At 39.6% G+C, this 27,463-nt stretch overlaps 1 protein-coding gene across 1 annotated transcript in view; it reads right to left on the bottom strand.

The window, feature by feature from the left end:
- Positions 1 to 5,510: 5,510 nt before the first annotated feature.
- The window catches only part of LOC147636293 (uncharacterized), a 28,905-nt gene continuing 6,952 nt past the window's right edge, over positions 5,511 to 27,463 (bottom strand). The window contains exons 2-4 of the mRNA XM_086802101.1: positions 6,194 to 6,339; positions 5,954 to 6,043; positions 5,511 to 5,869 (exon numbers count right to left, since the gene is read on the bottom strand). Coding sequence (XP_086658227.1) covers positions 5,623 to 5,869; positions 5,954 to 6,043; positions 6,194 to 6,339 — 483 coding nt within the window. The 3' untranslated portion in view covers positions 5,511 to 5,622. The remainder of the gene's footprint in view (positions 5,870 to 5,953; positions 6,044 to 6,193; positions 6,340 to 27,463) is intronic.

The raw sequence follows: 27,463 nt of genomic DNA, 5'->3' as shown, positions 1-27,463 counted from the left end.
TAATTCACTTGTTTTTGACTATTTCCTCTACAAAGAATTGGTGGCCACTCTTGATCCAAGCAAGAGTAGAACCCTCAATCCCTCAAGTCAAAGGATAGCTCACAAAACTCCATGTAAGTTAGAAATTCTACTTTTTTCTAATTCTATTCTATGGTTTTATAGATGTGATGTGAATCAGATAGATGGGATGAATGGATAGATGTGATGTGAATCAGATAGATGGGAATGAATGGATGGATAGATGTGATGTGAATCAGATAAATGTGAATGAATGGATGGATGGATGTGATGTGATGTGAATCAGATAAATGTGAATGAATGGATGGATGGATGGATGTGATGTGAATAGATGTGATGAGATGTCATGTGAATCGAGATGTAAATGAATGGTATGGAATGGATGGATGGATGGATGTGATGTGAATAGATGTGATGAGATGTCATGTGAATCAAGATGTAAATGAATGATATGGAAAGGATGTGGATGTATATGGGATGGATGTGGATGTATATGAAAAATGGATGTGGATGTATGTGAAAGAATGGATGTGGATGTATGTGAAGAATGGAAGTGGATGTATGTGAAAGAATGGATGTGAATGTATGTATGTGAGAAAGGATGGATGTAGATGTAGGTGAAAGGATAGATGTAGAGGTAGGAGAAAGGATGGATGTAGATGTAGGTGAAAGGATAGATGTGGATGTGTAAGTGATAAGTATGGATGTGGATGTGTAAGTGATAAGTATGGATGTGGATGTATGTGGAAGAATATATGTGGATGTGAATGTGATGAATATGAATGAGAATAGAGGCGATGAGATTGGATGTAAATTGGACATCAATGAATGATAAGGGATGTGAATGAATGTGATGGCATGTGAATCGGGATGAGAATGAATGTGATGGCATGTGAATCGGGATGAGAATGAATGGTATGGGATGTGAATATATGTGGATGTGAATGTGATGAATATGAATGAGAATAGAGGCGATGAGATTGGATGTAAATTGGACGTCAATGAATGATAAGGGATGTGAATGAATGTGATGGCATGTGAATCGGGATGAGAATGAATGTGATGGCATGTGAATCGGGATGAGAATGAATGGTATGGGATGTGAATGGATGTGATGTCATCGGGATGTGAATGGATGTGAATGGATGTGATGTCATCGGGATGTGAATGAATAATATGGGATGTGAATGGATGTGACGGGATGTGAATCGAGATAGATGTGAATGAATGTGATGTGGTCTGAATGAGATGTGTTATGAATGAATGTGATGTGGTCTGAATGAGATGTGATGTGAGTGAATGTGATGTGGTCTGAATGAGATGTGATGTGAGTGAATGTGATGTGGTCTGAATGGATGAGATGTAAATGAATGTGATGTGATGAGATGTGGATATGGGTAAATGCAAGAGGATGAGATCTGATGAGGATATTTGAGGGAAGAAGTAATGAGATGAAAAATGATGTGATTGGATGAGAATGGGAATTTATATGAAATGAATGTGGATTAAGTAATGTTGATTAATGTGGAAAGACGAGAGTTCGTTATAGAAATTGTATTTATGACCTATTTTTAAATGACTATTTTATGTCAAGAATGTTGAGGAAGCATTTTGACCATCTTGCAATTGAGACCTAGCTGATAAAGTTGCACAGTTGACGGAGAGTCAACAGAGGACGTCTCGCGTAGCAAGGTTTGGCTGAGGTCTTGACCAGCCTCGGTTCGATTTAAATGGTGAGCTTCTGGTACGATGGATGAGGGACCAAGGAAGCGGCCTATGAGTGAAGCGCTAGGTGACCTGCGAAGGATCCTAGAGGGTGCTGACCATACGGTGCTTGGGCGTTGGGTCGCCAAAGATACCCACAAGTACATCGGGGAAGATATTGAATAATGAGTAAGAGTTGTTTTTTGAATTCGGGCATGGATCTGGTTGATTGACCTTGCTGGTCCTCCAACGGATGAGTCCATGGCTCTTTTATATGGATCCGTTGGTTGATCTTGTTGATCTTCAACGGAGATTCCATTTTGATATGTGAATATATTACCGGTTACTATGAGCTAGGAACTATCGAAAGGCCCCTGAGTGGTCAGGTGGTGAGCATTCTGGTTGCCAATGATGCCATAGATACACCGATGAAGGAATGATTAGAAATAAGGATTCAATCGGAGATTTTGAGGATTATGATTAGTGACACAATGGCTTCATTAAATGATTGTTTTTAAAGTTAGATAATGCTGAGAAAAAGGCAATTTCGTATTGGGTGTGTAAGTGGTGTGACTAGTTTTAAGTTTGCATGAATATCCGACTAGGGGACCTGGGAACTCTTTTCCTTGGTACCTGGGACAAAACCTAACCAAATTTTTAATTGGATCCCATCACTACAGTGGTTGGGCGATTGGCTAACCCAAGGGACTGGATGGGGTTAGCTGGACTGATGGATCCCTAAATTGAGACTAAATTTTTGTTGGTACGGTAGATGAAGTAAATCCCGGATAAAAATCATTTTCCCTATTTTCAATGTGTCATGACTCTAGATAGTCCCCTCGAAATTGGGCCTTTGGCCCGCATTTTACAACTAAATGTTCTCCAATGGTGACCAAAATTTGCAAGAGTGAGGGTCGTATCCATATATACACAGTTGCAAATTTTGGTCACCATTAGAGCTGATTTAGTTACCATGCCATTTCCTCGGTTTTCAATGTGTTGTGGCCTTAGAGAGCCCTCTCAAAATTAGACCTTTAGCCCACACATTACATTCAAATGTGCTCTGATGGTGGCCAAAATTTGCAATAGTGAGGGTGTGTTGAGTCCATGTATACACAATTGTAAATTTTGGTCACCATCGAACCACATTTGGTGGTTGCAATGTGCATTGGAAAGGCCCAATTTTCAAGGGACTCTCTAAGGCCACAACACATTGAAAATTGGGCCTTTCCAATTCACATTACAATCAAATGTGGTCCGATGGTGACCAAAATTTGTAAGAGTGAATTTGGGCCCACATAGGTACTCTTGCAAAGTTTGGTCACCATCAGACCACATTTGTGTGCAATGTGCATGCCAAAGGCCCAATTTTCAAGCGGCTCTCTAAGGCCATAACACATTGAAAATTGGGTCTTTCTAATGCACACGCACATAAATGTGGTCCACTGGTGAGAAAACTTTGAAAGCATTAGGAAAATTCTGGACTCAAAAGAGGGCTGTTTCAACAATAATATAATAATAGACACATAGATTGAGTGACATGTAATCTACGAACGAGATTCACCGGTGGTGGGACCTCTGTACAAACCCACCCAAAACGTGGAGAAACTCTTATCTTCATGAAATATTAAAAAAAACCATCACCTTGTCTTAAAATATTTAAAACCGTTTTTTTGTCAGAAACTAACACAATAAAAGAATGTTTTCCACATTCCTGTGTTAGACGTGGAGCACTAAAAAATTCTTTCCACCACCCCTAGAACTAATGAAGCTTGAATGCTTGGAATAGATAGATACACATTCTCCCGGTTATTCCCTCAACTTGGTTCCACTTTTGAATCTTGAAACATCTTTGGCGCCCAAAAAGAACACACCGTCCCTCATTTCATCCTCCCTCCTTGATCCACAAAAGCGGTTAGCCCAGTCATCCACTTTCTGCTACTTCTTCTTTCTCATACGTCTGTTATTCTATCATGGCACCCGAAAGTGGACTGAAACGAGCAAGGAGCAGTATCTCATCTGTTGTGTTGTATAACATAAAAGACGAGAACAAAGAATGGATTCCCCAAGTATACAGGAAGTACTCTTGGGTCACTATGCAGCCAGGAAAACAAGGCCACTACCGAGTGAAGGGAAAGGCATCTGAAGACTTGGCCAAACATTGGAAAGGAAGGATCCTTGACTTTAAGATGGCACCAGGAGGGAAAACTGTCAAAGAAGTGTTGATCCAGCATGTATTCATGCAAAAAGAGATCAACGTGGGACCATTGGAAGGACTTCCAAGACACAGACCACATTGTAAGTGCTTGTGTTTTGTATTTCAACGTAGCAAATAAGGTGATTGATATACATTTTTCTGCCTTGCACAGATTTGTACCCATCCAACCTTCAGGAGTGGGAGCCTGCACAATGCTTGACGGGGTTCTTGAATGTCGTACATGGTGAGGTGGGGGAACTTCAATATGAAGGTCGTGCACCAAGTGATCTCGCAAGAAGTAGAACATATTTCTATGACTCATTTTATACCTTGCCCACTCAATCGAGTCGACATGGAAAGTTGGAACGTATTCCGTTGCCCGCACTTGATAGTCCAGAGTGGCCATTGCTTGACACAGAAGTGATAGAGTCATACAGGACCAAAATGTTTAATGATATTAAATGTGCTATGAAGCCTAGCATTGGTGCAAGAAATGTGCACTTAAGTTTGTTTGTTCCAATTGCATGCTTTGTTCATTTATTTTCTGATTGTAAACAATTGAGAAAAACTAGAACAACTTTTGTGTGCAAAGATGTAGATGAAGTCTGGCTTGATCATTTGTTTGACAAAGGTTGGAGAGTGAAATCATCAAAGGGAGATGATTTGATCGAATGTCGATTGAACACCTCCGACATTGCATTTCGGTGAGTGTTAAAACATTAAAATGTATTTTTGTGAAACAGTTACAACGCTTATTTGATTATACTCGGAAAATTATCCTAATGATATTTTGGAATCAGATACTATATTGCCAGGCAACATCTGTGCATGTCATTTACTTATAGAAGGTGGCGATGGATCAACAACAACTGGGAAAGCATGGACCAAGATACAAGAGATGGCAGCCACTCTTGCTTGATAGATATAGTTATGATTCGACAGGGTCACCCATCTTTGACATTGGAAGTGGAAGAGAATTGGACTCTCGAATATGTTAGGAAGGAATTAGAAGTAGCTATTCAGAATCCTCCAGATCAATTTTTCTTCAAGCTCGATGGTCGGAAGCTAAGTAAAAGAAGAGAGCATCAGATCATTTGTAAAGATGTTGCAGCCCCACATGAATTGGAGGCACTAGAAGATATATGATGTGACCATGTATACGGTGACAATGTATTTTCCATATGCAATAAACTTATCTATTCAGAACATTGCTTTTGTAATGCTTTATTGTTTAAAACAATGTAATGAAGGCAAGAATTCCCCAATTGAATTTTTATGTACACAAAAAAAGGCTTAAAGTAAGAAAGCAAGCAGTGAAGGAACACAGTAGCAAATTTGATCCTCTGATTTTCAAATGATAAGTGTATTTACATTTGATGTTCTCCCTCCAATACATGTATAGCTCAAACGTACATTTGTTGGAAGAAGGAAAAAACTATTTATGGCTGGAACCCATAGGTATCGGCTTCAGGATGGAGCCAGGGCTCTTCTCCCAAGTATGGAGCCCATGTAAGAGGCTCAGGGGGGCCTATCCCCCCTCGTGGATTGGGCGGGATGAAGTCCACTGGCCCGTCTGGAGGCATAACTTCAGCGACCTCGATCAATTTCGCAATCGTTTCCTCCCTAAACGTTTGGACGTCTAGGTCCACGTAGCGAGACATTGATGGAAACTGCCATCACAATTCATCAAGACATAAATAAGATCAACATGACAATATATAAGAAGATAAACAGGCGCACAAATGCGTATGGGAGCTGAAAATGCTTACATCCTCTGAAGGGAGCTGAAAAATGCTTCGTAGCAGCAACATTGCATTAAGTGCAACCCTCCACCCACAGCTGTAGCCATCTTCTTGTTTGGGGACACTAACCCTACGGATGGTCGATCGATCCAGGCTGTCGATGTCCATGCTGAGGCTCTCGTAAGCTGCCATTAGTTTCCTGACTCCACTGTAAACAGAGACCAATCATTATCCTGATCAATCCGGACTTCTAACTCAAACAATAATATGTATCTTAATGATTTTTACTTACAGCAAAACATTTCCATGGGCACCAGATGTCGAATTTGCAAGGTAAATGACATTTTCTTGCACGTCGACTAGTAGAAGACTCCAATGGGAACTGCACAATAGAATTCTATTAGTTTCAATCCAAAGGAAGCACTATATAACTCGTGTACGGTGATTCCTATAAACATCATGCGAGAGAGAGAGAGAGAGAGAGAGAGAGAGAGAGAGAGAGAGAGAGAGAGAGAGAATGAGACAAACTCACTTTTCATGATATGCCAAAAAAAATACTCGGGCATCGTCCAGCTGGACCTCCCGAAACCAGTTCAGCACATCGAGGTACGGAACTGACTCTTCTAGCAACAGTGTTGAGACCAGTGAATCAATCTGGAACACTCGTTGCTGTACATCCTCGGGCAATAGCGAAATAACAAAACTTCACAAGGAAACATATCAAGAGTGAGGCATCAACTTTAAGAGCCAAGAATGAAAAATTGTGGGAGGACAGAGAAAAGAGTATACCTTAAAACACATCTGAGCACTTTGTCGTTGACTTCAGTTTTGGGATCAAACAAAATGTTGATTTCTTCAGCATGAATCGGGAAATAACATCTATGCCCTCTAATATTAAAGGGTACATAGAACTCCGGCAACAAAAATTGCAGCGCCTCCCGATTCATGGCGTGGAGTGCGCGAACATTTTCCCTTTTTGTTTGCAATGCAAGCATTGCAGCTTGATGTTCCCTTTGAGCGCTTGTCATTATATTTGCCCGAGTCTGATGCTCATGATCTGGACTTCCCTCGGTCACCTCTTCAATTCTCACTTTTTGTACAGGCCGGACATCCAAAATTTGTAACATTCGTTCATCAGTAAACGTAACTGGTCTAAGTGACTTATCGTATCTGAAACGAAGGGCTATTAGGCTGAAAAAATCCTTGTTCATTACTGTCACCCTGTGTGCGTGGGCAGCAAGAACGTAACTATCCAAAAAAAATTCGATCATCCAATCTTCTGTGGCCTCTTGCAAGCAAAACAAGGCCGATGCCTTCCACCTAAACAAAATTCCATTCTGCTCACAAATTCTCCTGGCAAGCCTCTGGAAAGGCAATCTGGGAATAGCAGCTGTCGGGTGCTTCATAAACTTTTTGATTTCTCGCAGGGCTGCCGAATGCTCTGCGAAACGCCTGAGTCTAGGCTGCGTTTTGGACAATCGGGAAGGACTGCTTGATTTTCTTGACCTTGAGGCTTTCAGAACGCCCATCTTCTTCCCAGTAGATGAGGGAGCTGCATTATCAATGGGTCTGGCTGTATGCCTTACACGAGCCATCTGAAAACGCAAGAAAAAGCAGAAAACTTTGCTATTCAGTAGTACACGATTAACAATTCACCATAAAGCGAGAGAGGGGGGCCAAGAAAGCAATATGCACTTCCTCGCGTTATGGTGAATCCATTCACAATACGAGAGATGAAGGTCCACAGAAACACAATAATTTTTCTCGCATTATGGTGAATTCATTGACAACAATAAGAGGCGGATTATCGTGCATTCTTTGAGCTTCGATCTTGCGTTAAAGTGATTTGATTCACTATAACGCGAGACTAAGAGCCAGTCAAATCAAAACAATCCTCCTCGCGTTATAGTGAATCGATCTACTACAACGGGAGGAGGGTTCTCCCGAATCTCTTACCTTTCCGTCTTGCAGTTTGGTGAGTCGATTCACCATAACACATAGAGCAGTATTGAGATTCTAATGATTCGTCGTCTGCTTTACGGTGAATTGAATCACCATGACGGAGGGCAAACAGTCGAAGAGAAAACAACGGCAGGGGGCAAACAGTCGAAGGAAAAACAAAACAATCAAGTATTATACAAGAAACACAAAACAATCAAGTAATACACTTTCATCACATTCTATGAGTGGGAATGGATGGAGACTGTCGTGTAGGAGGTGATTTAATTGACACCAATAAGAGGTGGATTATCGTGAATTCACCATAACGCGAGTCTAAGGGCCAGTCAAAGCAAAACAATCCTCCTCGCGTTATAGTGAATCGATTTTCGCGAATCTCTTACGTTTGCCTTCTGCCATGGTGATTCGATCCACCATAAGACATGGAGCTTATTGAGATTCTAATGGCCCGTCCTGTGCTTTAAGGTGAAGGCAAACAGTCGAAGAATAAACAATGGCACAGGGCAAACAGTCGAAGAATAAACAAAACAAACAAGCAATATACAAGAAACTTACAAAACAATCAAGTATTATACAAAAACTTACATTTCTTGCGTGTGAATGGATGGAGACTGTCGTGCAGGTGTTGGAAAGTCGGTTCAGTACTGTGGCGGTAGTCGGAAGTCAGCTGGAGGCAAGCAGGAGGACGGACAAGGCAAAATCGATAAGAGGACGAAAAGGTGGCGTGATTAACGGCTTTGATTAGTCTTTAGAGCGAACACACGTGCTGGCGGGCTGCCAGGGCGACTAGGCGGCGCTAACGTGTCGTATAGCATTAAAAAGGGCTTTGATTAAACTTTATACCTTGTACACGTGCTAGGTACACGGCGGGATGCCACGTGGCATTCATGGAATGGCGGGTGAAAAACGCGGCGCTGACGTGTCGCGTAGCATTAAAAGCGGATTTTCTAGGATACTCATCTCATTTATTGCCTCTTTTGGAGTTCGTATTCTCATTTATCTCCCCACCAACGGCCTTTATCTCCATCAACGACTGACTATCTCCTCCAACCCTCCTTCATCAATCATCCTCCTGTATCCAACGTCAAAGACAAACCTCCAACCTCCTTCATCTCCATCTCCTACGACGATTGTATACAGTTCGTTCTCCTGGTATTTTTATCTCCTTTGTGCTTTTTTCTTCTTTTGTTATTTCGTTGTTTTGGTTTCAGTCGTGGAGAACTTCTTGCTTTGTCTTTTCATCGCGTTAAGGTGAATTGAAAACCTATGACTCCTCGCCTTATGGTGAATTGACTGCGAAGTAGAGTATTTTAATTCGTTTGAATCCTCCTCTCTCAGTATGGGTACTGGAGAACTATCTTTATTTTTAATTCAACATAACGTTAGAGGCGTTGCCAAAGGATGATAAAGTCGTCATATTGCGGTGAATCAATTCACCACAACGCGAGCGAAGGTCCCATAGGAAGCAAAATACTCCTCTTCGCATTATGGTGAATCGATTCACCATAACGCGAGAAGAGGTCCTTGACTTAGCTGCAATTTTATTTGCGTTAGAGAAAATAGATTCACTACAACGCGAGGAGGAATACCTGGATTCCTCTGGCATCTCCTCTCGCGTTATGTTGAATCCATTTACATTTCCTTCTTTTGTTATTTCGTTGTTTTGGTTTCAGTCGAGGAGAACTACTTGTTTTGTCTTTTCATCGCGTTAAGGTGAATTGAAAACCTATGACTTCTCGCCTTATGGTGAATTGACTGCGAAGAAGAGTATTTTAATTCGTTTGACACCTCCTCTCTCAGTATGGGTACTGGAGAACTATCTTAATTTTTAATTCACCATAACGTTAGAGGCGTTGCCAAAGGATGATAAAGTCGTCATATTGCGGTGAATCAATTCACCACAACGCGAGCGAAGGTCCCATACTAAGCACAATACTCCTCCTCGCATTATGGTGAATCGATTCACCATAATGCGAGAAGAGGTCCTTGACTTAGCTTCAATTTTATTTGCGTTAGGGAAAATAGATTCACTACAACGCGAGGAGGAATACCTGGATTCCTCTGGCATCTCCTCTCGCGTTATGTTGAATCCATTTACACCACACAGAGATTTGTTGTTTAAGATCGACTGTCTCTTGATTCATTGCCTGAACTAATATTTTCCATGTCTTTTCTACAGACTTGAATTCAGCCATGGCGCAAGTTCAAGTCGAATTTGATGTGGACGAAGAGATCAAAGAAACTCCTGCAACTCTATTATATGACTTCCTGTACAAATGCCGACATCATGATTTGCACCCTGCAATTTCGTTGATGTTCAATAGCGATTTTTCTCTCGAGGATACATTGTCTAGCCATCATGGATACTTCGAAGAGGCAAAGCAAGAGTTTGACGAGCTCACAAATGAAGAACCAATGATGATTGATGGGAAAAGTCACATTCATTTTAATCTCAAGGTTTCGCCGGAGAAGAAGCAGAGGTTAAACAGGGATTGGCACAAGGTGCCATGTGACAAGAAGAGAGCCTTGCTTTGCCCTTTTCATAAAAGAAAGTGCCGCTTGATGGAATACTCCTACGCCTTCTTATGCTTCTTGCACATGAACGTGCAATTAACAGATGAAGAATGTACAGAGCCGCTTGCAAAAATTGAAAGTGAAGACACGATTTCTCGTCAGGCAAGTCCCACCGTTGAGGATGCTGCTGAAGAGGAGGACACTCCTCATGTCATTGAGGAGTTCAATGTTGAAGAAGAGAGGAAGCTTAGTTCGGTGGTTGATATTGAGGCAGTTAGAGAACAAAACAGTGATGTAGGTCAGCTTGTGATTGAATCAGATGACTCCTCCCCCATTCCAACGCCATTACTCCCCTCCTACCAAGTAGGAGATTCAGAGTATATACTGCTGACAGACATACAACGTGTATTTAACTTAAGGGAGGATCATTGCATAGCTTTCATAGCCCAGAATCTGGAGGTCGATGACAATTTTGTAGATGATGATGGGATAGACAAGTACCTACTAGTGGACAGCCATGTTAAAGACACCGAGTTCCTTTCTGCTGCAGCAACACTAAATATGATCTATGCTGATGCCCTTAGATATGAAGGAAAAGATGCCACAGAGGAAGAGCTACAAGAAGCAAGGGACAGATTGAATATCACCAACATGGGAGGGTGTAGGGATGCGCCAAATAAGTCAGCGGAAAACGTTCCTAGTTCGAGCACTAATTTATGGCAAGACGCCTTGCTTGAAGCAGATGAGAACCAAGAGGTTAGTTTTTTTTTGTTGTGGATTTGGCTTTATCAACTTTGTCCTGAAATGTTTGGTGATGTTGTTTCTGGCTAATGCTCCTTTGTTTTTTCAGTTGGAAATATATGAAGACACATTCCTCAAACGTGCTTCAGGCAAGCGTATGGCGGGATTGGGCCACGATTCGACACTAGGAACATATATACACCGCCTAAAATTCCCTCAAATTGTGATATTTCACGCTAGCTACTCCAAGGACAACGCCAGTTTTCCTCTGATGGCGATAAAGACTTTATCCAGGTATTTAGGTGGCTACCACGTAAGGCTGAATGCAAACAAGGCAATACTTCTGGAGCGGCAAGCAGCTGTTCGAATTTTTGGAGAGGGACCTGGAGTATATTCGTTAAGATGTAAATATTATTTAACATATGCTGCTTACGGGTTGGCATGTGGAATCACAGATCCCAATCTGTTGAGTGATTGCGGGAAGAAGCATCTTCTTAGAACAGCAAGACCAATGGTCCCTCTTACGCCATTAATAGAGGATGAAGAAGATGATGCAGAAACGTCAACAAAAAAGGCTCGGCTGGGGGAAGTCTCTGTTCCAGATTAACAAATTTAGATTGTTCCAGTTGCTAAGAAGTTTCGTCATATTTCTCAATACTCTTCTTGTTTACCATTGCAAACTATGAAATGTATATATATTGGAAACATTTATATGGGACATAGATGAAAGCTCTTGTTCTTTTAAAATCTTTCACAGTTACATCATTGTTTTACAATATATATTTCAATGATCAATTTTCTTCCACACTCTGCCCTGTCTTTGTCGTTGTCTCAGCCATTCAGCATGATTCTGCTTTCCCTGTGAGGAGACATATATTGAACGTCTCCGTTCAGCCTGAACCTTTCTTATTGCACATGACACAGCTGATTCAGCATGTTTGATCTTCACACGAGCCCTCACTTGAATCCGCCTATACCACCACTGACATAGTTGCTTCATGGGATTACTTTTCTTTAATCCTCCTCCATGTTGAGTGGCCCTTTGATAGGCACAACGTGCTTGCCAATGAGATCTTTCCATGCCTTGGGTAGACCAAATCCCAAGGCTTCCAAACTCTTCCGCAAAAAAGGTTCCATGTGCATGCAAAATGTGCTACAAATGCTCAACAACAACAAGACATTTAGTATCGTACAATATTTTTTGAACAACAAAAAATACTCAAAGCTGTAGGTTTTCAAGTAATAACCATGTATTGTGTCAAGTTTGTCGCACCCCATGCCTTTTCATAGCTAGTGTAGAACTCTGTCACAACTGCCTCAAATTTCTCAACATCCCCATCTTCAAACCTTGCTTTTTGCAACAAAGGTGCTAGGCGATCAAGTGCCAACCACGCTTTGGCCTTTGCCACCCTTGCTTGTCCTGAAGAGCCTCGGTCAGGTACAGCTGCATGAAGCTTCCTCCACACCTCAAAATCTGTACCCAGATGACCTCTCTGGGTATGATTAGATAAGAACTTTCTGGCTTTTGCACCTCCAAAACATGGTTTGCTAGGAACATTTCCGGTCTTCCCAGATCTTCTCAAGTCCTTCTCAATCTTCACTTGACCACAATGTAAACCTGCATCTGAAAGCACTTGCTCTATTTTTTTAATAGTTCTTTCACTCTCTACTGCTGGTTTCATATTCCATGAAAATTCGATGTACATGTAGACTAGTTTCTCAATTATTCTAACCAGCGCATGCAAAACACAAATATGAACTCTGATCAAAGGGATAGGAAGAATTGGATCCCAAGTAGGATCCACTCCTGGAGCATCACGATTTGGGGGTTCACGCCTATTACTGATTGCATTTGGGCATTTCCATTCTCTCTCTTTTCCTCCTTTGGAGACACCTCGTTCGGTCATACAATACAGGCAAGGATACTTGGCCATTGCTCCTTGGGAAATACCAAACATGCATTTCAAGGTTTTAAGATCTGCAGCCAGGTGCCATTCAACCTCATATTCACCATATCCTTCTACATAAAGCTTTTCGCCATTCGACTGCTGCTGGATAGTGGAAGGAAGCTCAGTCTGGTTGAAGTACCACTTCAGAATTTCATGGGTCTCTGTTGGAACCTGTTAACAACAACTGTTAGATTGTCTACAACATCATAACAAGAGGATAGCAACATAATATTCTTTATTTAAAAATGGATAGCACGTCACCTCAAATGCAGCCAGCCACCAAATCTCATTTTCGGATTGTACACTAAAGTGCTTCTCATCAGCATTACTGATACTTGCATCCAAAGCTCTATTCATTAAAGTAATGCTAACCCTTTCCAGCTTCTGTCCTTTGATCACCTCACTCTCATCAAGTTTCAAAACAAATTTCAGCCTTCCATTGCACTCATGTACACTGATGTCATAAAATTTCACCATAGCCATTTGTAATTTCCGAACATCCATGATGAAATTGTTGAACTCTGTAAGCTCTATAATTTTCTGTTCCCCGCTCTTTTTAGTCACTGTCAATGTGCTAGACAGGTGACAAGGCTCTCCAACAAGTTCGACCATTCCCAAGTTGAGAATATTTCGAGCTTTGTTTACGTGAAATGGTTTTGGAATGGGAATTACTGTCTTTTTTCCAAGCTTGCAATTGAAACCCTCTTTTACTTTATTAAACAACATCCTGTAAGACTTTGTGCTTATACCAGCCATGTCACATATACCTTGTGCATCTGCAGGCGTGAATGCTTCGCTCACCTCTTGCAAGGATTGCTTTGCTATGTCTGATCGAAGTCTTGCAAACTTAGGATGCTGTATTGCTGACTCCACGATGTCTTTTGTCAGAACTTTGCCAAATATATCAGAACCTTGCTCTTTTGGACCCACAACATCTGTGACCATCCTGAAGCAACAACGATAGCTATTTCAGTCCACCATTCATCTAACTATACCACCCCCACACCCAATCCCCCATCTCCAAGAAAGGAACTAAAGATGAAAATGAAAGTGAGTGCTCAAAGAAATTTAAGCTCAAAGAAATTATAGATCCCAATACCTGCAAGCTTTTACACGACGCTTCCATTGGCCACCTCCAACATTGAGTTCTTCCAATGGTTTGATCTTTCTCTTGCGTAATCGAGCACCTAATGGCGTGTCTTTCAAATATTGCAATTTCCTGTTGAACTTTTCAAGTTGTTTTCGAAGGTGTGCATTCTCACTCTCCAATGTGAAATTGTTGATTTCTCGAACTGCCAAAATTTCATTCTTCTCCTTTATAGTGTCCTGCATCTTACAAATAGTCTGCTGCAAATGATCAAACTCTTTTTGTAACCCAGCACAAACTTTTGCCTTGTCCTCGTTTGAAGCTTGCAAAGCTGTTGTGATCGATGCCAAGTAAAAATTCGCACCTTCAAGCATTTTTATCCTGGCATCTCTATCACCCAAATGTCTTTCAAAGATACTTTGACATTGGCCAAACAGTCTTTTGCAATACCCAAGCAATCCATTTTCACCCTCACACACAAACTTGAAGAAACTTGTCAACCCAAAGAATGATGGAGATTGAGAGGAGGTTGGATCTGGTGGGTAAATACTACCATCCAACCAAAGGTCCATATTTTTCTTTCCTTCATTTCGAAGCTCAGTAATGCGGGCTTCGCATGCTGGCCTAGACCAGTTTCTCTTACAACAGGGAGCATAATCGGGTTCTACTTGGAAGTGGATGTCCACCTTTTTCCTCTTTTGCTGCACAGGTTCCATTGCATTGTTCTGTGCTTTAACAACACCAAAAAGCATAATGAACTCACACTTTAACAAAAAAAAATCCAAAGATATTACACTTATCTCCCGTGAAGAAGATTGCTTCATTAAAACCAAAAGACAACATCACTAAATAATACCTCCTTGTCCATCAAACAAACTTGTTGGTATCCTGGATGAACCAAAATGTACAGAGTACTTGTAAGCACAACCCTCACTTGAAAAAGGTAAGAAATGGGATTGTTATTCATGCACAAGCAGGTATGGCGCATGAAGAACAAATACTTTTCCATCCTTTTTCAAAACTTGCCGCCTTGAGAAGAAGAGAGAATCAAAAACCTCCCGCTCAAAAAAACTCGGATTTGGAGTGGTAGTGGTTGTGCAATCGGGAAGACAATGAGGGAGACAATGCAAGATGATGGGTTGCAGGGACGAAGTTCGGTTAGCAGAGTTGGATTCGTTACATTCAAAAGTGTAATGAAGAAAGAGAGTGGTGTCTTTTTTCAATATAATAAGGCACCATAGTGGGAATAAAAAACTATACTCAAGATGCATTGTTTTGAATTAAAAAACACCCTACATGTCAGTTAATGGAATAAAGAACTCAAAAACGACGCACGTGCCCTCCAATATTATATGTGGATTTATTGGCTTGCTTTGTCCACATCACCATCCCAAGGGATCTCTTACAAGGCCCCTTTTTGAGTCCAAATTTTCCCTAATGAGTGAGGGCAGAGTTAACATATGCACTCTTGTAAAGTTTGGTCACCATCAAACCACATTTGGTTGCAATGTGCATTGGAAAGGCCCAATTTTCAAGGGACTCTCTATAAGACGAGAACACATTGGAAATTGGGCCTTTTCAATGCCCTTTGGACACAAATGTGGTCTGATGGTGCCCGAACTTTGCAAGAGTGAGGGTGGGATTCACATATACACTCTTATAAAGTTTGGTGACCATCATACCACATTTGTGTGCAATGTGTGTGTCAAAGGCCCAATTTTCAAGGGGCTCTTCATCAAGGCCACAACACATTGAAAATTGGGACTTTCCAATGCACATTGGAACCAAATGTGGTCCGAATGGTGATAAAACTTTGCAAGAGTGAGGATGAGGTCTACATATACACTCATGCAAAGTCTGGTCACCATCGGGGACCACATTTATGTCGGCCACAACACACTGAAAATTTAGCCTTTCCAATGTACATTGCCATCAAAAGTGGTCCGCCGATGGTGACCAAAATTTTCAAGAGTGAGGGTGGGGTCTACATATAAAATCTTACAAATTTTGGTCAGCATCGAATCACATTTATCTGCAATGTGTGTGCCAAAGGCCCAATTTTTAGGGGACTCTCTAAGGCCACAATACATTGAAAATTGGGCCTTTCCAATGCACATTGCAACTAAATGTGGTCGGATAGTGACCAAGATTTGTAAGAGTGATGGTGGGTTCTACATATACACTCTTGCAAAGTTTATTCACCATCCGACCACATTTGTGTACAATGTGCATGCCAAAAGCTCAATTTTAAGGGGACTCAAGGCTAAACCACATTAAAAATTGGGTCTTTCCCATGCACATTACAGACAAATGTGGTCCGATGGTGAACAAACTTTGCAAGAGTGAGGGTGGGATCGACATATACACTGTTGCAAAGTTTTGTCACCATTGGACCACATTTAGTTGCAATGTGCGTTGGAAAGGCCCAATTTTCAATGTATTGTGTCTAGCAACCTAGACTCAACCTATTATCCAAGGCGAGATATGTATATGTGTGTGTGTGTGTATCCCTACTCCCCTCTTATCTACATGTTGCCCTTGTTGCTATGTATTAAGCTTTTAAGGTAGGTTTGTGATGTCACAGATGTAGCATGTGATATTAAGCTTGTAAGTCCCTGTATAGGGATACAGAAGATGTAGTATGTGATAATAATCTTGTAAGTCCCTATATAGGGATACATCATATCTATACATAGGGATACAATGTATTCACTATATAATTTCCTAGGGACAAAGAAAGATATCTAGGAAAAGTGCAAACTAGGGAAAAAGGAACACTTTCTTATACAAAGATATCGATGCACTATATTTCCTAGTTAGCCTATTTAGGAAAGTGTTCCATTTTTCTTGGTTTGCACTTTCCCTATATATGTTCATTTATATATCTAGTGAATGCTTTTTTATCTATATAGAGAATGAACAAATGCTCCTTATAAATTACTACACACACTACCTACCGATTACCATGCTCACAACCTCACTCGTTTTATAATTTCCACATACGAACTTGTCCTAAAAAATATCACAATTCTCCTTTGACAAGCATGGCCCTATTACATAGGTGAAGAAGGTGCAACTCTTCGAACATGTGCCACCTCCTCAAATACTAACCATAGTTATATTTTTAATCACACGTTAAGTGAAAGACCTTGTCCCTATGAGACCCAAAGAAAGAGGTGGTAGTGGATGACCTAGAATTTGCAGAGTAGGTTATGTGCCTTGGCCTACCTCTCGCGAGATCTAGATCTACACAAGTAGATTGTTCTCTGTCTAAAAATGATTCTCCCAAATATTTTCTATCTCCTCATGATGCTACTTGGCATCCTCCCAGTGAAAATTGCCAAAGACATTCATGATGAGCTTCATAGCACTGATCCTAATTTGGCATAGAAGAATTGTATGATGATACAGAATCAAGGTTAGTAGAAGTCATTGCCATGCTCCTCTAGTAGAAGGAGAAGATTTGCCACATCAAAGGGGCACTACGAGGAAAGGAAAGGCCGCCAAAAACCCACAGGAAAGTGATTAAAAAGGGCCAAAAGTCAGCTTGTCTACTATAAGACCTGATTAGGAAGACCCATGAAACTTGATGAACTCCACACAATCTCAATTTCAAAACATTAGTGGCAAAACATGCGGCACCAACAAAGAAACGATGACATGTAAGGAATAAGTATTGACATGTAGAACATTGAGACAAGTGCCATTAGGGCATGAGAAAGAACACAAGCAAATGGAGGGACACCCTAACAAACCAAAAAAAAAATCAAAAACCTCTCAAGTGAGGTAAGGGTATCCACCTAGGCTAAATCCAATCCACCTACTAGGACACATCCATGCAGGTGATGGTATGATACTTAAAAACAAACACTAGAACATTTCCAAGAGATTGACGTAGTATAATCGTCAAAAGCATTAGCAGTAAAACCAACATACCACATTATAGATTAAACAATCTAGAGTTTGCAAATAAACCATATGACATGTGAGATGATGAAATCTCTTTGTAAAGTTGTTCTTGTTAGTGTTGTTCTCTTATGGACCAAAATTGTTGTTATCAAGGATTTTGAAAAAGGGTAATTGTGGTTTTACATTTGTGATGTAGATTTCTATGCTTAATAATTTTATCATGATTCTTTTTAAAAAAACATTTGTAATTTAACTAGAAACTTTTTGATTTATGAAGGACATGGTTTGTTAAAATCCTATGCACTATCACAGTGCCAACAAAGCATCTTTTACATTTAGGAAAAACAATCAAGGAAATAATATTTTGTTATTATATTTTTATGACACTTTTGGAATAATCTCAAACCATTAATATATATATGGTCCAAGGAATATACTACGTGTGTGTAGTTCTCAAGGGGGATGCACATTATCTAGACAACATAAAGAAAGTAAATGAATAGTGTTTTACAAATAGATAGAGAATCAACTTTAATTGGGAATAATTATTCATGTTAATATTAATGTCACATCATGGTTTTGATTTAAAAAAGGAGACATTACCAAGATTAAATAAGTCTCATTATATTGATTGAAAAAAATAGCTTCCAATACAAATAATGATATCATTTTGGTTATACATGGCAAGAGTATTTGATATTATCGTATTGTGACCTTCCACAACTTTCTTAAGCTGTCTTATGCACTTGTATTTTGGTTTTTGTATTGAGCACATGTTGAGATGGTACATTTATATTAGGCTAGATTCCTTTTTGTAAGAAGACTAGTCATATTCATGATTTTCAAATAATTTTCATATTTGCTTAAATTTTGCAAGTTAAATATTTTTCTACGATATAATTATTTAAATGGCATATCATAACCTAGCAAGCAGTATATCGTGTGTGAACGAATCACATATATAGATTATGTTTGCTTTATTATTCTAGAACATGTACATATTATGCTTGCATGGCAAGTACACATGTGCTTACATGTACATATATATAAATTATGTTTGCTTTATTATTATAGAACATGTACATATTATGCTTGCTCATTGAGTACACATGTGCTTACATTGTATGCATGTATGAGGACGTGGGTTGGTTGAATAAGAAATCAAATATCTCAAGTAATAGTTATTGAGGCATGCATTTAGTAATGTGGTTGCATAGTTGTTATATACAAAAGTTTTTTTTTGTTATACATAGTTGTTATACAAAAGTTTTTTTTTTCATTGTTATGACTATAGGAAAATTTAAGCAACACTACCCAAATAGAAGCAACCCAACCAAAGGCAGCAACAACATAATAAATAATCATGTGATGTTGAAGGTATGTGATATATTTATGGTATGCACGGTAAAAAATGTGGTTATGTAACATAGTGGTAGAAGATCAAGTTTCCCCCCTTCTTCCTTCTTCGTGCCCCCACAAACCTGTTTTCTAAAAAAAACCCACCTAAATTTGTAAGGGGAAGGGTCCCTTTGTAAAAGAAGGGAAGCTCCACTAAGGTATAGCCCTTCTAAATAGAGCTTGTAAGTCATATCCTCCAATAAGAACTAAAATAAATTCAAAAGCAAATTGAAGATGAAAACATTTCAATAATAAATGGTTTAATAAAAAATTTAGAAAATATGATTCAATCCAAAAAAAAAAGATACACCATCCATGCATTTATTTGTAGATTTAAAGTCAAATCAAAGTGATCATTTGTCTTTAGAAAATTTTCTGGACCATGAATTGATGGAGCAGTGCCATGGAGGCTAATGTGTCGACCTATGCTTGATTCTTCCCTTAAAAATGTTTAAAAAATATTTTTAATTCATGGCATTTTAGGTATATTTGAGCTCAGTAATTTCCAAGAAAAACTTTTAACATTTTAAGGCTCCAAGTTTTCTAATCCTTTGGAAAGAATATTTTCTATGAACACTCAACTTGATGTAAAAGGTTTAAATATTGAAATTGATTTTGGTCACACTCGCACAGGCTACAGATTATGTGCCGTGTGTGAGAGTCTCCACCACATAGAAATATTTGAATCATATGTATTGTGTGTACACGTGTGTTTTTGAGAGAGAGAGAGAGAGAGAGAGAGAGAGAGAGAGAGAGAGAGAGAGAGAGAGAGAGAGAGAGAGCTAGAGAGAGAGAATATTACCATCCTTGGAGGCCGAATATGGCCTATGGGACCAAAAAGAAACTATGTATATGTATGTTCTCTATTTTCTCTCTTATGCTTCATTTAGAAAGGCTTCAATGGATTATGTAAATGTACATACATACATACATCTATATGTGTGTTTGTGTGTAACCTGATGTGATTCTATTTTGGCTAGCTATTGTGTCGAGTCCTTGCCCATCGTAGACAAGTAAGCCCACTTCTCTTATATCTTTTACGGGGCATCAACCTAGGCTCCATCCACATGGCACATTTTTTAGGCACAACCTAGGCTGCAAAAAAGAACATTGGGTTTGCAGAGCCGCCTAATGATTACAAACCAGTTCTTCCCTCCATCCAAACCTACCAAACCTGTCACCTCATGAAAGGGCTTGCAAAGTTCAAAATTCAAAAGCAATTCCCATGCATCCAACGGGTCGGAGGAGCTCTATATCTCATTTATCCAACAAAAAAAGACCTGCACTCACTAGTAACAACAGCAGAGTAGTAGCAAGGATGTCTCAGCTCGCTCTGAAGCTAGGAACCATATGTATGTGTTGTGTGAGATAGAGATATATTTTTTAAATCTTTGTTTGATTTTGAGTAAGAAAGCAAGGGGTGTGTGTGTGTGTAAGAGAGAGAGATAGATAGATAGATAGATAGATAGATAGATAGATAGAGAGAGAGAGAGAGAGAGAGAGAGAGAGAGAGAGAGAGAGAGAGAGAGAGAGAGAGAGAGAGAAATCTGTGTGATTTTGTGAGAAGCGAGTAATTTCTCTGTGTGTGTGTGTGTGTGTGTGAGAGAGAGAGAGAGAGAGAGAGAGAGAGAGAGAGAGAGAGAGAGAGAGAGAGAGAGAGAGAGAGAGAGAGAGTTAAATCTATTTGAAATTTTATGTGTGAGTAATTCCTGTTTGTGTATATTAGAAACACTATAATATGTGTAGTTTTATGTAAGAAGGATTTGTTTGTTTGTTTGTGTGTGTGTGTGTGTGTGTGTGTGTGTGTGAGAGAGAGAGATTTGTTTGTTTGTGTGTGTGTGTGTGTGTGTGAGAGAGAGAGAGAGAGAGAGAGAGATTTGTTTGTGTGTGTGTGTGTGTGTGTGTGTAAAAGAGAAGAGAGAGACTTGCCTGTATATAGACATAGTTTCTCTCTCTCTCTCTCTTAGTTTCTCTTTACATAGAAAATGCAAAGAGAGATTGCGTTGGTTAGTTTTCTATGTGACTTTGTCTATGTAGGTGGAGAAGAGATAGAGGGAGATAAAAGAGAGAAAGAGGAAGGAAGAGCTACATATTTTTGCTACTATGCAAAGCATGGTGCCTTGATATACAAGTATGCCAATTTTGATGCTTTCTTCAAAGTCCTCCATGACTGCCAAAATGGTCTTCAAATTTAAGGCTTCCTCTATGGTATCCAAACCTCTCCCAACCTATGACGAGTGGAGCCTTGATTAATTTACATTAATTATAGTTTATGGCTAATAAATCACTGCAAAAGCATGGAACTATTTTGAATTGATGCATTTAATTGGGCCTCTCTATGAATGCAATGACCACTTGCATCTTGAAACTTTTTTGGTTATGTATACTAGTATTGGACCCGCGCGTTGCTGCGGCGGGTCGGCAGGTAGAGTTCTAGAAAAAATAAACTCAGTTTTTTCAATTTAGGTCATGTTTTAAGTAAACACAATACATTATTTCAAGTGACTTCATATATACATATCTCAAAATAACATCCATGTCTCGTAGATTTATGGCGAAAACAAAAATATCATAGTAATGTAGCATACGAAGATGTAAAAAAGGACCAATATTACATATTCTCAAAATGCACCACAAAATACGTATTCTCAGTCAGTGATGTCAGAATCAACAAATTGAATTCTTCTCTTGTGAGAAGGATCATTCAATTGTCTCCTCATCACAATACGCTCTCTATTGTAAAGCGGTGATCCATCCCGCACATGCTCTACTATCGATGAATGCAAAGGACCTGCACAAACGAAACAATGATAAATCAAATCTGCACATAGCGACACATCGATAAATAAAATCTCAAAAAAATCTTATAATAGAAAAACATAATCAAAATTACCTCGTACAATAGAACATCAAGTGGATGGTACATGAGGAGCTCTAGTATAAAACGCATAACGAATACCAATGGTCATGATGGATGTAAGAAACAACCACTCATCGGGTACTGAATACCCCTCAAATGATGCAAAGCATCTGTCCATCTCTCTCCAAAACAAATAGACGCCCCACTCCTCATCAGGAACACCAATCCCGTACATCTCGATGCCTTCGTCGATAACTCTTACCATAAACGTATCAATGTCATGTAATATCCTAAAATCAAAGCATAACAAATAGATTATACAATTATTTATATATAGGTTCAAAAAACATTCATACAATGCCTAACAATTACACTTATACTTACCCATCCCTATAAGCATCAATCATAATCCCTGCTACGTGACCTCCAGTAATAGGAGCTGACCATAGCGGTGGCTCTGTACAGATAGACATTAGTATAGAATGTCATGTTCCATACTTTGTAATCAAGAAAAGTTAAGCAAATATAGAGAATAACTCACCTACTATCCTCGACAAAGGCATGTCTAATGTAAAGGTAATATTAGACATGTCTGTCAAAACATAAACAACAAAAATAGGTACTTTTACCATGGACAAATATGTATTAAAAAAAATCACAACAAAATTAATCAAATTGCAGAACTTAAATAAGAAACCTGACTTGTCACTCTGAAGTCATCAAGATCTCCTTATAAACAATATTGTTTGTTGTAGGTGTATAACTTTGAAGATCATCAAATGAACACTCCACATTAGCATTATCCTCAAGTAACACCTTCACAGCATGAGGAGACCGTGCTCGTGACAACGCGACATACAGTTGTTCATGAGTAAACACTGGAGTCACCAAATACAACCCCAAGACATTTAGGGTTTGGCCTTGTGATTTGTTTATTGACATGCCAAATGCCAGTCGGACGGGAAACTGTCTCCGCCTCATGGTGAATGGTAGTTGGGCCTCGCTGCATATAAAGGTAATCCGTGGAAGAAATACTCTTTCACCAACTTTAGTACCAGTGATGATTTTAGTCTCCAAGACTTTAGAGTGAAAGGCCTTACATATCATCTGTGTACCATTACAGAGTCCGCGTCTTGGATCCAAGTTACGAAGCAAAATAACAGGAGCTTCTAACTTTAAAACCAAGCAGTGAGGTGGATATCCGCCCCGAAGGTCGATTGTGTTCAAAAATTCTGTGGAATATAGGAATGAATTTTCATCATTTTCAAGAATTGAATCTGCACTGAAATATTGCTTAGGCTCACCAGGCATTGCATCCAAAGATGTCTTATTCACAATATCCACTTGACTGTTTATCGGAGCAAGAATAGCACGCTCACTAAAGTATGAAGCATATGTCGTAGTGATAGCCAATTCAGAGTATACCCAATGTACCAAGTCTTTAAGAGTCGATCTTTGCAAGACCATATTGCTTGGTAGTGTCACCATCGTATTATCATCGCTACAATCCACTCCATTCCCAATATTCATGACCCACTGTTTAAACTCATTGTATCCATTAGTATTGCTTGATTGAATACGCATATTTCCAGTTAACTTTAGAACTTTGATAGAGTTCCATAGAAAGGAACGACACAATGCTACATTAACAATATCCTCACGTCTTCCCTTCATAATAACAGGCAAGATTTGTCTAAAATCTCCTCCCATTAATACAACCTTTCCACCTTGTAATACATCTTGTAAGCTCCTATCCAATGCTTCAAAAGCATAACGATGAATCATTGGAGCCTCATCCCAAATAATGAGCTTACAAACTCTCAAAACCTCAGCAAGTTGTCCATGTACAGGGATTTTGCAAGTTGAAGAATTGTTTAGCTCCATAGGTATCTTGAATCTAGAATGTGCAGTACGTCCATTCGCCAAGAGTAGAGAAGCAATACCTGACGATGCAGTGGCCAAAGCAACATACCCTTGTCCATGTACTCGCGCAAGCAAGCAATTATACAAATAGGTCTTGCCCGATCCCCTCGGACCATCCAGGAAAAAAATGTCACCTGCATCTGTCGCAATTGCATGCATTACAGCATCGAAAGCAACACGCTGGCTATCTGTTAATGTTGACTCCATAGCACTTGATAGGTTATATTGTTCCACAGTATCAAAAGATCTCTCTTCCAAAAGCAATGTATTTTCACCCAAGACTTCCAAATCAGTTCTGTTTAGTTCAGGCATTCCTTCAAAATCTGCCAATGTCCGTCTCTCTGAGCACGAAGAATTTCTTCTAAATGTAGTAGTGCATGAGTTTCAGCTAATTGTTCAATACCAATAAATTGACCCCTGCTTCTTGATAACTGGTATAGAAAATCTTCTATCATTTCTTCTCGAAATCTCTTCCACAATATTCCTGGACAGGAAGGCTCACAAAATAGCAATATAGTACCAAAAAGACATCTCAATTGCAAGGCATTTTGCATAGATGATGCTTCCTCCATACATGCAACCCATTCAGAATCATCTTCCAGTATCCCTCTGGCAATGCAAGCTGCCTTGAAAGAAGGATAGATGTGACCATTGAGAGAACGCAAATCTTCAAATGACTTAGATCCTTTACATATTGTAAGAAGTAGGCGAACATAGTATGCCTCACCTGCCAAAGGAGCTACAAAGTACATGCGTCCTATAGTGTTTCCAATCTTTCTTTTGGTCCATTTCTTCAACCTGGAGTTCCAAACCCATTGTTGAGGGAAATCACTATACAATGTATTGTTTGCTTCAGGATGTTGTTGATTACAGGTAAACCATTCAGTTGGCATAGTAGTCTTGCCTACATTTTCCCTCTGAAAAACATCTGCAATATTATCATCATCTCTGAAGATAACATTATGACCCCCATCTAAGTGTACTTGCAACCGTTGCACATCAGGCTTCTCATTGTGTAAATCATACTCAAAGAGTCTCCAACATGCCTCTAATGCAGAGACGTAACGTGCATCCAAATACCTCTGAATCTCATCGACTACGCAAGCAGCATTAACATCCCCACCTTGTACAGTGCTAAATCCTCGGGGGGGTCACTCACAAATAAATGTGAATATCACGTGCGTTCAACAGAAGCATATTTTTAATTTATGAAACTTACAGAAATATATTTACATAAGGGTATGATTTAAATTTTTTTTAAAAAAAATTTACATATTCATAAAGAAAAGGGGATATTATATAGATAAAAAAATTCACAGATAAGGGATTTAAAATATAAGCCTTGAACGCACGTGATAGGTGTATTCTACATATAGTGACCCCCCCGAGGCTAAATCTTATTGTTGCTCTGTCATGCCCCTTGTATATGTACTTGTAAAGATATTTCACTGCTACTATTGTTGAGCGTATTTCCACATTTACATGAGCATTATATGTGACTGAAAGATAAGGGTTATATGGCACAACCCATCTATTATCAACATTACACTTTTTCAATGCCACAGTTCTTCCATCATTTCGACGCATATACACGGGGTAACCACTCTCATCCACAGTAGTCTCTTGTGCAAAAGCTCGTGGATATTTCCTTGTGCATTTCCCTTTATCCATACAAATTGCATTTGGATTGAATGGCCCACAGGGCCCATGGATATTGCAATGCAACACGACATCATGTAGAGCAAGAAACATTTGCTTGTCAAGCAATTCGGCACATACTAATCTGTCATAGTCTTGGAGAGTCTTAGGTTTATGGGCACTATCCAAGATCAATAACGTGTGTGAATGAGGCAATCCTCTTTTTTGGAACTCAATGACACTCACATATCCAATCACCTTACCAAAGAGCTCAATGACGCTCACATATCCAATCACCTTACCAAAGAGCTCCTTCTTCACGATATTTTTCATCATATCTGAATGTTTTTGGTGAAATACTCTAGTAGTCAAATCAGGCCGGTCACATGCACTTTGCCCCGGGAGTAAAGCATCTAATACCTCTGGCCACTTTGGGTTACAGGTGAAAGTAATGAATAAATCGGGCTTACCCGAACAATTGCCATGGCATCCTCATAAAGTTGATACATTTGTCGTGGCCCACCAGTAAAACTGGAAGGTAACACTATTCTACTTTCCACTGTCCTTCCTGCAATACCACTTTCACTTTCTTCCACATGAAGCATGTCTGCTAAACCACTATAAACCTCTGAACGCAAACTTTTTTGATTATGGCGTAGCCAAGATAATCGTGACTCTTCAACACTGCAATAGGCATCAACCATAAACTGTTGCAACAACCTTCCACCACGTAGCAAGCATGCATTTGTATCTGGGCGAATTTGCAATCGATAAGCATAGTATTGTTGTTGAGTCACACAATGACCATTTCTCAATGCACTCACTTGTGCATCAGCATAAGGGATTCTCAAGTGCCATCCATCCTCCCCTCTTAGAAATAACATGACGTACAAAAGAGGCATATAGCACCTATGCAAATTAGAGATGTGTTTGCATGTGCCTTCTCGAGTATACAATAAAATATCACGACGACCAACATTATGATCATCACCTTGACCAATCATGATACCAGCAACCTCGGAAGCTGTTGGCATTGAGTACTGCCTAGATGTGGATTTCGTCTCACATATAGTCATTTTTAAATCCAAACTTGGATTGTCACTCAACATTCTTCCCACATAATTAAAAGCTTGTGCAAATGGATTAGAAGTGTGCATCATCGATTGAAGTGCTTCTAGGGTTGTGGATTCCAATCCATTCATGACACCTAGTCGATTTTGTAATTCGTGCTCAGTATCAAACACATACAACTGTGCAAACTATGGCTTAGGATTGTACATATTATTGGGGACCAAGGACCCAATCCGATGATAAACAGTCCCATGCACCTTGAAAGTATAGACACTACTATTGTGAAAGAGAGAGTCATCTATTTGTGCACCCAATGATGAAAAAGCCAACACACTATTATAAGCCCTGATGTTTTCTTGAAATTTTTTACTTGTAGTGTCACTACCAATCAAAAGAGACCTTAATGGCTCAGGTGGTTCAGCAAGTGAAGGAATAGACACACGCCCATGTTTACAACAATATTTGCCAAGAACCTGTCCACAACTCATCTTCTTTTCACTTGTCCATAATTGTGCTCCACAAAACCGACACTCATGTGTCATCCCTCCTAATGAGTGACTTAAAGTGCACGAATATACCAAAGGCCAAGTAGCTGCATGTGTACCTTGTACGGGCGGGAGTTCATGGAGGATAGACAAAATCCCTCCCTTTCTTTTTTCAAATACATAAGAGGGAATTTCTTCGATACTCTCCCTTCTTATTGTATTAGCAAATGGTACTTCTCTCTCTTCATGGGCAAAAAAGGAAGACATT

This window comes from Cibotium barometz, chromosome 8 (genome assembly GCF_041138505.1).
Source record: "Cibotium barometz isolate CiBa-2024 chromosome 8, ASM4113850v1, whole genome shotgun sequence".
Classification (NCBI taxonomy): domain Eukaryota; kingdom Viridiplantae; phylum Streptophyta; class Polypodiopsida; order Cyatheales; family Cibotiaceae; genus Cibotium; species Cibotium barometz.
The sequence above is the reverse complement of the archived record's forward strand: the minus strand, read 5'-3'. Positions and strand labels throughout refer to the sequence as shown.